This window comes from Pieris rapae, chromosome 3 (genome assembly GCF_905147795.1).
Source record: "Pieris rapae chromosome 3, ilPieRapa1.1, whole genome shotgun sequence".
NCBI lineage: Eukaryota > Metazoa > Arthropoda > Insecta > Lepidoptera > Pieridae > Pieris > Pieris rapae.
The window spans coordinates 7682174-7696202 of NC_059511.1; the positions used below are offsets into that span (position 1 = coordinate 7682174).

The 14029-nt window shown below is 31.7% G+C and overlaps 1 protein-coding gene across 4 annotated transcripts in view; it reads left to right on the forward strand.

The window, feature by feature from the left end:
- The window catches only part of LOC110993169 (myosin heavy chain, cardiac muscle isoform), an 84667-nt gene that overhangs the window by 65256 nt on the left and 5382 nt on the right, over nucleotides 1-14029 (forward strand). For all 4 annotated transcript variants that reach the window (XM_045634442.1, XM_045634440.1, XM_045634443.1 and 1 more), the window contains 8 exons: nucleotides 2124-2273; nucleotides 8430-8816; nucleotides 9109-9606; nucleotides 10247-10353; nucleotides 11467-11599; nucleotides 12480-12584; nucleotides 12937-13085; nucleotides 13712-13922. In XM_045634442.1, coding sequence (XP_045490398.1) covers nucleotides 2124-2273; nucleotides 8430-8816; nucleotides 9109-9606; nucleotides 10247-10353; nucleotides 11467-11599; nucleotides 12480-12584; nucleotides 12937-13085; nucleotides 13712-13922 — 1740 coding nt within the window. The remainder of the gene's footprint in view (nucleotides 1-2123; nucleotides 2274-8429; nucleotides 8817-9108; nucleotides 9607-10246; nucleotides 10354-11466; nucleotides 11600-12479; nucleotides 12585-12936; nucleotides 13086-13711; nucleotides 13923-14029) is intronic.

Here is a 14029-nt window from a genome sequence, read left to right on the forward strand (position 1 = left end):
TAAAGATTGATTTTACGAGTAAATATTACATAAGTTACAACCAACTGTTTGTAATAACTAGTCATTGGTAGTTATTTATTTCAAACACACAAAAATAAAAATTTTGTGTGGTTTTATGAAACCATGGTAAAAGTGAAACGTTTTTTCACATTACACACATTTAACTAAACATTTTTGAAATAATATTCCGTTAAGGGTATAAAATCGCTTTATTAATCTTAATTTTATACATGAAAAATTGGAATGATAAGGGGACTAATAAAAATAGACATGGGCCACACAGACCAAAAACTTTGAGACGATGTAATAAAAGTTTCACTTTAAAAATTGCAATATTCTAGACCTAGATAGTAAATAGACTAATACGTGACGCTCAGTGTACATTATGTTACCTATATGAATAAATGATTTTAGATTTGATTTGATTTAAATAATTGAAAGGGCACTGGCACTCGCGTCACCTGTACTATCTTCCAGGCGCCAACTTAAATCTTTAACCCTTTTCACTTGAACCCCACGGCCCAAGAGTTTCTACTACATAGGGAACAAAATTAAAGCTTAAGAAAACTGCCTTTGATTAGATTTTGGGTTCTTTAAAAAAAACTAAATAGATCACTTCTATTTGGAAAATAAGCTTAAGAATATTTTCATTTATCAAGATCCTAATTGTGAAACTTTATTAAACGTAATGTAGTAAAAAATGTCCTTCAAACGACGACAAAAAATAGGGAAATCCGGACAAGATTTACGTTAATGAATTATTAAATTGCTTTTTTCAAATACTTTAAATAGACATATTGCTATATGTACTATTGAAGACTGAAAACCGAACACTACATTTTTTTATCGCACAGTTCGTATAACCCGGGAGTTCTGGATTTAGATTACTTAATTGAAAAATAACGCAGAAACGGCACTATTTGTCAGAGCCCATGACCGACTCATAGACAATAGACATGACAGACCCAATATCTTCTTTTTTCCTTTGTCAACATAAATCGATACTTTTTAAATCTCATATCGTCAAGAAGCCAACAAATAGGTACTAAATGCGATTATAGGTGTACACTTTAAACAACGTCAATTCATATAAAGCTAAACGTAACGTGTATTGATATTTTGTGCAGTTAAATAAATATCTTTTGAACTCTAACGCAGTGAGGGTTAAAGGGTAAGACACTTGTTTTTTTTAATGTTTCGACAGTATTTTTGAAAAAAGAATGGTGTAGATTAAAACATTAAATTAGTTGGCTCTTATTGTGATTTCTGTTTTTCAAAAAACGTATATTTAGGCTAAGTCAGGACTCTGAATGTAATTTCGAGCCTAGTCACAATTAAGTGACTCTAATTTATAGATATTCCAAAAAAACCAATACCAAACAAATTCATATAGAAGTCATTACAGGGAGCTTCAATGTTCATGAGCTGATTTGCAATATATCCGAAATTTGTCCACTGTAAAGTAAGGAAAATTAAAAAAATATAAGGCTTATATAAGGCTTGTTAGTAAGAGGTGACAAATATGACTAACAAGGAATTCAGTATAGCCTTGAATTATCATGGGAGAATCGTTAACCGCTTGTAAAATGTCACGATTTTGCAATACAAACATCTTGTCACTAAAGTTAAAGGCGCCTGAAGTTGCGTCACGTTGCTCTATTGTTTTGTAGGGTGACCAAGCAGATTAGTGAAACCAGGTTATGTTGCAACTAATCAATGTAGACATAGGTCTCTGTTAGAAAGCGGTATCCATATTATATGTAATTTAGCAATATTTTTGACCTGAGTTTTGCGTATATTTTGACGAGACGAAAGAGTTCTATAGTTTTGTTTCTGTCGGTCGACTAACCTATGCCCATTACCGTATATAATACAAAGAAAAATAAGAGGTACTACTAATACAACCACTCCAGTGATTTATGTTTACAATTCTATTACAACATTTATGAAGTTATTTCTGCGAAATAAATTACCAACAGTAAATTTGTATTACATACGAAAGGATTGAGTCTTTGTCATACAAACCCAATGTTCTGCTTTGAATACGGGAATTTGTACCTTATTACAAACACAAAAGCCCTTTCACACGTCCCAAGGTCGTCCTAACGCGTTGTCTCTTACAGTCATGCGGGCAGTGCCGCAGTTCGGCGGAGCGCGCGGCAAGCGCGGCGCGCGAGTGCACGCGACTTGCAGATGCGCTACGAGACGCCCGCGATCAAATCGAGCTCATGGAATTCAGGCTGCTCGAGCTTGAAGACGCACATCCCGAGAAGGTAGTGTGGTGACACCTTTATTTAAGTGTAAATTTTAAGTGTGTCTAGTGAACTTGGGTGAAGTGAAAATGAACGGGATGGATATCGATGAGGTAATTAATGTCATCAATCACGCATTTTCATTTCAAATAAATACATTTACATTTTTATATATTTTTAGTAATAAATATTTTTTACTAGATGCTTTTCTTCGTTATACCGTAATATGATGTTTTGATTTACCTTTTTAGTAGGACTTACGGAACATTTTGCAAAGGCTTTTCGCTTTACTTTAGTACTAAATAAAACGAAATTTTTCGAGTTCAAAAAATTCATAAAATTACTTTTGTTTTAATTTTTTATTTTTATAAATATTAATAGTGGTTGCCTGAATCGATCGAAAGCGATAAGGCCGCCAGTTGGCTTTGGCGCTCCATTTCATTTTATTATGTATATTGTACTATGTGAACAAAGTGCTTATACATAAATTAAAAAAAATATATAGTTACAAAACCAAAACCATAGTTTACGAGATATTCACAATTCATAAACTATTTTTATATTACGTATCAAACCATGAATTATATAGCCTTTCAGTAATTACTTAAGAATTTACCTAGTATTTAAATTGCGTTATTTACTCACAATATTGTCCGAGTAATTATCGACTGGATTGTGTAAAACAAATCGCAGTGCATTACTTAACATAACTAATTTGAATAGACACGTACAACAAACACAGTAAACTATTCACTTTACTGGAAAGGAATTATTTTATATTAGATCATCATTTTCACGTCACATAGATAATGTAGACACAGTAAGCTTCTATTCAAATGGGCGTCTTTTGATATCCAACATGATAATCAATAATAATCTGTGGGTTGTCGCTTAGTCACCCCTTAAAGTCCTGGGGTCGAATTCCGAGGGAAGATTGTAATAAGAGCATGCTGGTTTAAGAATTTATTAGCGAGAATTTAAATCAAAAATTTCTATCACTACAGGGTTATAAAGATATACGGGACTTATATAGATTATGAAATTTGTCCATAGACAAATACGGTTGTCAGACCGTTACTTCAAAGAATAACTTACATCCTTAACTGAAGCCGGAAGCAGACGGAATTTGTTATGTGATACGCTGTTGAGAAAAATAAACAGAGAAGCAGTGATAACATTATAGAATTTAAATGAAGGTTTTATTAAAAATAATTACTGTATTCAACATCGATTAAATAATAAAGTTTATTGAGTTTAGTCAATTAAGCTAAAATATAGTAAAAAAATAACCTGTTACTTTAAATATATACCAAATTAGATACTTAATAGTTATCATATCCTGTCTAAATAATTAACGATTTGGGCATTTTATTACTTTTATTATGTGTTCTATTAATTATTCTATAACGTCAATATACTTAATTTCATTACATATACACATACATACATGTAGATTAGTTTTTATGCAACACGGAAACTTATCGTCAAAGAAGAATTCGTATTATTTACATAAAATGTTTTCTGGAAACTTTTTGAATAGGATGAAACTATTTAAATATGACTTCAAAAACTAATTGGTCGCAATTTTTACTATTTCGCATATGAGCTCTTTGAATACTGGCTGAAAATATTCACATTTAATTGCACAATATTCCAGGCCACCCTTATAATAGGACTATAAATTGTAAGTGTAAATATATTTCATATAGTATTGATAGATATACGCAGACATTTTTGTATCATATTTTTGTACAGTGTAAGTTGACTCTCTTTAATTTCGCTACCTTTATCACTGCATGTAAACCTAATATTAAAGCCATTCGTCATCTACGTTTCCTGTTACGAATTCATAACCTTTTATGGATCATAATGCTATTGACTTGCAAATTGTCCGAGCCGACTTCCAATTTTTCTTACCGCTTTTTATCGTTTATACTGTTACTTTGTTTACATATACATACTTAGTTGGAATTGTTAATTCTTTCGAACATAAACTTATATTTTTTTACTAAGTAATGACAAATCAGTTATACAATTTTGCATCATAATCAATTTCATCATAAGTTTAGGAGACTATACAGCTGAATGTAGATAGTTAATTATATTCTATTTTATAAGTATGTACTTGACCTTCTTAGTTCCTTAAATATACGATACAAAAATTACAGTACTCATTAAACCCGAAATCGATTTACACATGTTTGAACTCCGTATTGGTTCATTTACTTAATCAATGTTTTAAGCAGGTTACTATGAAGACTGACTGATGTCAAAGGTGGGGTTTATTAATTATTTATTTTTTATTCGTCTGAATGCCTTGTTGTATTACCAAAATCTTCAAATAATTATATTCGCATGCTTTAATGATTGATCAAAGTCCATTGAAGTTATTCAGTACCGTAAATTACTTTAATATAGGAATTTGAAATATCACTTAAGCCAATGTTAGCTCGGGATGTTGGTACAATAAAGTAATACGAAACATAATCTGCATATTATGTATTTAAATCAAAAATGGTTATACTAAAAAACTTTATTAAAACAATAAAATAATGTTACCAAACCGTTTTGTTTGATAGGGACTTTAAAATTAATGAATTACGAGTATATTTTTTAATGGCGATTCAAGTGAATATAAGTGCTACAGCCGCCCATGGACACTCATTTTCCAAGAAGCAAGTGCGTTGCTAGCCTTTTAAGAATTTGTATGCTCCTTTCTTGAAGAAAGTCGAATCGGATATACTTTAAGTATTAACTTAACTTAAGTAGTAGTAACTTCAGTTACTAGCTTGGTTCAACTTAGTGCGCGTTAAAAATACCTTAAAAGCCGTTGTGGAACGATGGTCGTCGAGGTGATACGGCAATGTTAAGGCCATTCGAGATTTTTTAACGCTGAATTCATGTACACTACATTCAATGCAAGATTGGTAATATGATAAGAATTATGACTGTAAATAAAGGTGTGAAAATGTTTACAATAGAACGGAGGTTATATTACTGGAATGTGAGATTCCAATTGAATGGAAAGGATTTTGCTCCAAGGTTGTCTTTTATCTCCTTAGGAATACATTCTTTATCCGATTGCGATATTAAATCAACGTCGTTTACAATCTGGTTAGTTAATAGTGTTCTCATGGTTATATTGCTTTCTAACTGTTATCGCTTATTTCTTCTGCTCCACTACCTTTTTTCTACGTACGATTTTTTAATCTTTTCATCTATCAATAAAACTTTCCTGTGTTAATGACCGAACAACCAAAAGCCTTTTTTTTGTATTTTAAGCTACACTAAAGTTTACATTGAACTTTTTTATCTAACTTTTACAGTTTTCGAGTAATTGCGCGAACAGTTTTAATTTGTTTAACCCTTGCTGGGTTGACACGAAACATTTACACATTGTTTTTGTATAGTTAAAATTTCATTATAAATATAAAAAATGCAAAGTTGAGTGCTGAAATTTAATTTGACAAACTTCTCACAAGGATTGATTAAGCCGTAATCTTCATTAGTAAGATCTGATGTATAAAATGTATAATAGGTATGTAAACTAATGGAGACATTATTATAAAAAATAAACAATATCTGATGTACTTCTCAAGTGCAGTCTATATTAAAGAGACTGTTTTCTGGTGTAATTTATTTGCATTTTATCACAGGAAAATTACTGTGCAATAGTCATGTAATAGTATGACATTTTCAAGTATATATATACGAATATACGTAGCGGTCACGTCAACTAAATCCCTATAATAAAGTAAATATTTTATGATATTTTTGTGATATTGAAATAAAAAACTGTGTATAACTACTTAAATACGTATTAGAAGTTATACTTCTTTGGCGTTTCGAGATAAAAATCTTTTTTGCATTCTACTTTTATAGAAACATCGATACGATAAATATCGATATAGCTAACTTCAGGGTGTCGGGTTTTTGTGACGGTGTGCGCGTGCCTCGTCAAAATTTACTCTCATAATTTTTCCTTAACAAAAGAAGTATAACGTTAAAACCAGACAAATATAGTAAAAACTATTAAAACTTAAAATATGAATATAAAAGCATCATCAACAATATTATACTGCGATTCCCATATACATATATTAAATAATCTTTTGTTACTATCGACTTCCCACGGCGTCTAATGCCGGAATAGACTTGATCGCCCATAAAATTGACTAAATAATTGCTATTATTCATATAATTTATTGACATCTAGCATACTTAAGTCATCGTACACACGTAATAATAAAAAAGTTACTCATGCTTACAAGGTATAAAATTAAATTCTACTTCAATATTTCCAAAGGTAATTAATAAAACGCTAATTGGCTACCTACATTGGAATGCAAATATTGCAATTCACAAGTTACTCCACCAGTAAAGATAGGGCAAGCTTGTTTTCAAGTAACAAGATTACAGTAGGCCTTAAAGTGTTCTTTTTAAAGACGTCTTGCTAGGTTTCTAATCTTATGACGTCACTTCGGGCTGTATGCTACCGTTTCCTATTTCCGTCAGTAAAGCAATTAAATTCTATGCTGGTTGGAAGCAGTGCGTATCAAACGTGAAACCATATGAATCTGTTCTATAGTAGCAAATTGTATTGACCCATTTTATATAATGTGAACAAGTAACTACTTATATCCATCGCTGTTTTATATATTTATTTCGATAAATCGTTTTAAACTAATTATTTTTATGTGCCTATAAAAGATAGTATAGTCTACACAATACAATTCGACTGAGGGTCCTTCAAGAAAAGAGCGTACCGATTCTTAAAAGGCCAGCAAATCACTTGCGAGCCCTCTGGCATTGAGAGTGTCCATGGGCGGCACTATCACTTAACATCAGGTGTGCCTCCTGTTCTAGAAAAAAATATAATAAGTATTAAAACATTCGTAAACTTTTTCTTTTATGTATCAGTGCTCCATAAAAATTGTATACCAAACAATTCCTTTTGTTGATTGCGATCGTAAATAGACAGCTAACAAATAAGCGTTATAAGACCATATCGAACATTTTTCTATCAATAGAAAATTGTTTTAAAATGCATATTAACCTACATGTTCTGGTACGCTAGCTACGAATTTATCTGTTACAATATTAGTCTAAATTTCTTCACAATCATTGAAAGTAAACCACAAGTAACTACTTAGACTAGCTAAGTTAATTACTTTGATTATGTGTAGAGTTTTCTGTGACTGTTTTCACAGTCTTAGATTGTGGTTAGGCTTTTCATTATGCCCTGCGATTTCACTTTAGTCAATTTAACTTCATTATTAGGCTTTCTGTAGTAAGCGAATTAAATTCAGTTCAGAAATTGTACTTACCCATACAAATCAACATACCTTCTCTTCAGCTATTTTTATTTGTAAGTAGGGAAACGCGAAATGTGTACTGCGATAGAGTTGAAATATTGCGGAGGTTTCGTCTTGATTTACTTTAAAATAGTCGTTTTGAAACAATCGTTTGTTCCAACTAAATTACTAAGTTTTTGTGATATTTATTTTAAATTTAAAATGAAAGTGATGTATAAATTATATTTATTAATCAATTATTAATAAGAACGAAATTTGACAAATTGCACTATTTTAACTAAAGTAATCTAATTACTGAGTACTTTATTTAAAACGAATAACAGGGTTAGTTAATTTTTTAAAAAAATAATTTAGCATTTAAGAATTACACGGTCTTTGTTGAGTACTAATGTCTAATTGCTGATCTTTATCGATTTAAAAGGAGCTTTGTGTAACAAAACATAATATTAAGATAAGACAGTGTTACTAAAATAGGAGCGACAGTAGGCAGCAAGTGCCCAAAAGTAGCTACGATTAACCCACGCGAATGTTACCAAAGTTAAAATAAATATTGTAATTTATACGCCTATACCTAGTGTAATTCAAATTACATAGTTTATTGCCATTAGGAAGAATGATAAATCTATAAATATTACGATAAGAATAATTTTGTAGGTACACGGGATCGTAGCTTGTAGAACGTGCAACATTAAAATATTTCACAAAAATACTGATAAATTATGTTTAACTTTAAAAAAATAATTTCGCTTACATTAATTTCCTTTCGACATGTATCAACACATGTTACTCATTTGAATTATTTATAAATTTCAAGTCAAACTCCTCTATGTTTCTTCTAACATTTCAATATTTATATTTCCAGGGCGCTAGGGACAACCTAACAGACTCGGATTCGGGCTGCGTGTCCCCAGGCTCCCGAATAAAGGACTCTGCATCCCCAGAACTTAAGCGAATGGATTCTGGGTATAAATCTCCACATACACCGAGCAGCCCTTGCAACCCCCGACGGCATTTGAATATCCCGCATGACGACTTCAAAGAAGACTTTGCCAAAGCGCAAGTTTTGGATATTTTGGATAGAAATTCAGAAGCTAGTGACTCTTTGAAGAGCAACCCAGTGAAGGAACATCTCGAACAGATGATCCTTAATGCGTCGGCAGATGATAGGAGCTGCTTGGAACAAGTTCTGATGATGTTATATAACTATCAGGCACTTAGTAGCTCCGTCAGCGAAGACGAGTCTTATCAGGTAACCTATACATTTTCGAATATCATATTTTCAGTTTTTTTTAAATATATATGTATTATGTATATAGAAAATATTAACAAACTGATTTTTTAATTAATTTCAATATCAATCCAAGTGAGATTATACTTTTATTTTATACTAAATATAACCTTATTAGTGCTATTCTGTTCTAAAATCTCTTGGATACATGAAATATTGACATTGACAATTTCATGTTTCCACAAACAACCAAAACTTAAAATAGTAATAGGCTTTTATCAATCATGTAAATTATTCAACAAATTTCACTCAGGCAAAACCGAAGAAAATATGTGACGTAAGATTACGAACGGAAACCGATATATCGCACAAAACACACAAAGCGATCGCGACCGTCACACCCTATCAGCAAAAGGATAGAACCGAATCCCTCGAAAGCCTCTGTGAGGAAAGAAAACCAAATAACATATTACAAGAGAGCGGAATATTTGAAGGAGTCGAAACTGAGAGCAAAGAAACTCAGACCGACCTCAACGATAGCTTTGAATGCTCCGGTGAATTAAACACCGAAATACAACGACTGAATAGCATAAGAGAGAAGTTAGAGAGGCAAAGTAGAAATAGGACGCTTAACGAAGATTGTTTAGAATGTAAGTGTGTGAAGTTAGGGAAGAAACACAAGCAGTATTACGAGAGGAGACTCAAGTTCTTGGAGGGGAAAATCTCGATATACGAAGCGGCACAAGACGTGAAAGAGGCGAAATTAGCGCAACGGCTACAGAAGGAGTTTTTGCTCGAGAATAGGATACAAGTAAGTTTAGACTTTAGTTAGATTAGACTTTGTAGTTTTAGATACAACTGAAAAACGCCTGCCTCTGAGGTTGCTGACTATTTAGGAGTATTTGGAACTCTTTACCACCTGATATCAGACGAGTTGTCTTTAATTTATTTGAAAATCTACTTTTTAATCATTTATCTTCTGCCTCGTGAATAGATATAAATTAATTGTTACTCATTAACCTTTACTTTTCATTTTTCATATGTTTTTTTTATTATTTATGCACTTCTTGTGCTTAACCCTCTATAAATATTTGTTTTTATTGTTCCAAAAAGGATTGCCTGAAGGAAAACGCTTTTTAGGGATAATCTGGCTTGATAAGTTATGTAACCTGCTTTTTTATATGTATGCTTTTTGTATAAGGTAACACTAGTTGGATTTGATGGATATATAAGTAAATAAAATATGTACCAGTTTTCATTAACTGCTAGGGTGGAGTCTTCAATCAACATCAGCTTTTATATAGGAAATTGTATTGAATATAAAATATTATTATGAGCTAAATGGCTCTCGTCAGGGTTAATTTATTACTAATATACTTGTCGTTTTTATAATATTTGATTTTTCTTTGTCAGATCAAAGTTCATACATAATTATATACTGTGTTTTACAGGACCTTGAATCGCAACTAAACGAACTTCATGACAAATACGAAAGACTCGAAGAAGAATGTTGTGAATTGGAGGAAATAGAAAATGATACACGATTACATTGGCAACAGTATGTATATTCTGACATATTTGTATTTTGTAAATATTGATTTTGTCTTTAGTTAGCATGTCGGCGTGTAGTTAAACTACGCATATTTTAGCGTGGAATTAATGTAGGAGACTGAAAATTTTGTAGAAATATATATAATAATAATTTATTTATTAAAACAGACAATCATATGGTTATTGTTGTGTTAGTTACAATATAATAGTCCTAAATATTATAATAATACTTAGGACAATATTGTAACTAATACAACAATAACCATATACAATATACAATGTATACAATCCATCTTTCCCGCTATTACAGCCAGCATTCTATCAGTAAAGATGAGATGCATTTATTTCTAAGCCATTAGCTGTTATTTAAATTTATTACGATATTGCTTATAAACTAAAATGTACCTAATTATAGAAGTCGTTTGATCTGAGCGGTTTCTGTTTTTTTTAGCACAAACTATGCACAAAATAATTTACTTAAACGTATTGTTTATATATAATACTGAGTACGCCAGCCTAGTCGTATCATCTCCAAACGCGTATCTTTGAAGAAATTTGATAGATTTTTAAGGTCACATAAAAACGCAGCCACAGATTGCACATTCCCACACACGTTAACAAACAAAATAATTATTAGTACATTGTCCTTGTATACGTACATAATATGCGTCGTTTGGTTAACATTTTAAAATAAAACATGCTTACTGACTGCTAGCTGACCCGGCTAACATTGCTAACATGACAGCAACGAAACACATAAACATTAATTTGCATTTGGACAACTTCTTATTTTAATTCGTAAATTTTCTAATACTTTAGTTATTCTGCTAATCAAATAATCACAGTCATTACAATTCATTACAAATGAAAAATCATGATTTTCCAATATTTTAGTTATCCTGCTATTCAAATAATTCCAAACATTACAATTAATTACAAACGAAAAACCATGTCCTCTGTATCATATTAAGATATTTCATAAGTATTACTTCAATACAATTACTTAAATCAACGCTTTGATTCTTCTAAAAGGTAGAATTATTTGTGACGTATTTGCGGTATTTGGTCAATTTTTCCTTTAAGTACCTAAGAAATATATGGTTATATTTTAATATTTCAGGTTGGAAATGGACTACGAGTTGTGTTCAGCGCAATTGAGAGATATGACGGAACAAAGGGAGTGTTCGCGGGCGCAAGCCGAGAGGCTCGTTCAAGAGCTCGCCGAGAGGGAGTGCTCACTGCAAAAGAGAGAGGTAAAGGCTATTTGAGCCATGGCTTGAGGTTAACGACTCAAGGAATGGTGCGTTCGATTCCCAGCTAAGCACTAATTTAGATTTTTTAAATGCGAACAGTTCTCTTTATTGATGAGAGTCAATCAACGCATAACTTGGAAAATTATTTACGTATTTGTATCAGTGGAAAAGATATAAATACCGATGGATTAGTTTCCCAAATTCCAGCTCAGATGTCTCATTGATTACGGTGTATTTAAATTTCGTCGTTTGTAACATTTTCAAATTTAACGATTTAACCATAGTGTACCATGTTTTTTTCGAGTATCTTCGTTTATCTTCTTGGTTAAGGATTAATGCTGTATTGGTTAAAATCGCTTCGAAAATTAGCCATTATTTGTCGTAAAAAGTAAATGACAAAAGAAAGTTATTGTGGGTTATCCATAACAGATAGATATATACCATCATGGACTTTTCTGTAGACTTTTTCAATGTGTACAATACTTAGTACATTATTTTGATAAAACTCGTAGGGTTTAGCCTGCGTTTGCAATGTAAGCGGAAAATATGTAATTATTTACGACATCACATTAGAAACCTCAAAAATAACAATATTGTCCACTATTTAATGGATGTTATTATACATATAAACTCTATCTATTTAAAAAAAACCGCATGAAAATCCGTTGCGTAGTTTCAAAGATATAAGCATACAAAGGGACATAGGGACAGAGAAAGCGACTTTGTTTTATAATATGTAGTGATAATTCGGATTTTTAAGGTATCAAAACGATCCATCGAAACAGAATACGTAAATCCTGTTTTCTTCAAAACACCGCATCAGAATCGGTCCATTCATTTTGTAGTTGTTACATGTACAATTAATAGTTGTGTCTTGCAGAATGAAATCCTAGCGCGGTTAAGCAGTTTGGAGCGCGCAGTACCAGCTTTGATAGCATGGAACGTCATTCGTGCTATTGGCGCTACAGTCAATATGGGAAGTCAGGTAATTTTAGAAATGCATTAATTTACGGGTAGTATTATGAATTATAAATAATTTTAAGAAAAAAAGATTCAGACGGTTTTCCCGAACATGAAATTTTCGGTTAATATTTTTATGTACACAATTAATGACGAACAATAATTTTAATATATAGTATACTAAATTACATACTATATTAAAAATAAATATAAAAATTTATGTAAAGCTTCGACTTTTTATTAAAATAAAATAAAGAATTCGGTATTTCGGTACGACTTAGGGCCCAGAAATCAGTATACCAATTCTCAAAAGCCGACAACGTATTCGCGTATTTATGGCCACCACATAATTTAACATTAGACGACTTTTTTTTCAGCGAGCCCTCATAAGTCGGATGGGGCCTTTCGACCACGACACCAAGAGAGCAATAGCGACCATAAAGCAGATGCGAACTGTCGTAGAAAAGCCTTGCAGATCTGTATTCACCAGCGGTAACATCAAGGCTCTGGAACAGCAAGTTACGAAGTAAGTCATATAATTTTTAGTAACAGTGATATTTACCTAAATAAATATATAAATGGACGCTTGGCTGGACCGATTTCGCTTAATTTGTTCTTGAAATATTTTTGCAAGGAAATGGTTTATAATAATAAAAAGAACTAGCATCAATAATTTAATTTTTACGGTCGAGTTGGAAAATCTTATAAATAGTGTACACACCGCAAAAAACGACAAAAATATATTAAAAAGCCTGAAATTATTGAGTATTTTAAAAAAATGTGCTTGACCATTTTGGAAAAATACCTGTAGGGTTCACCTCTCGTAAATAATATTTCGATGATAAAACTATATATATACTGTTATAATTTTTAGTGAAATAGTATAAGCTGTTTTTTGCTCTTAATTACTTTAACCCTTTAACTTGATCCTGTATATTACATAAATAAACGCTAAATAATTTTATATGTATGGCTTTAATCGAGTTGTGAACACGAATCATAAATGGTGTATGCCGTTATCTCTCTAGTACTTTTAAAATATTCTTTGATCAATTTGTTTATTTTATATGATTCTCTAGATAAGATAAGCTGAAATTCAAAAGAAAAAGTTTTTTTAAATATAAGTACACCAAAAATAAAATCACATTACAGATTATTAGCAGAGAAGAAGCAAATAGAACAGCAAACGGGACAAGTGAGGAAGAGCTTGGAAGCAAAGATTATGAAGCTGGAGCAGGAGTTGGACACTGCGAGGAGGCAGATCGCGGCTGCTGAGAATGGTGCATATGTGAAGAAAGACAAAATTGAGGAGAAAATAGAAGAGCTAGAACAGAAGATACGGAAGGAAAAAGAAGATGAAAAGGTATTAATTTTTATATAATAATAAAATTTTATCACTTAACTTGGCCTCTCGTAATCTTAAGGTAATCGTAAGGCGGCGGTATCACTTAACATCAGGTGAGCCTCCTG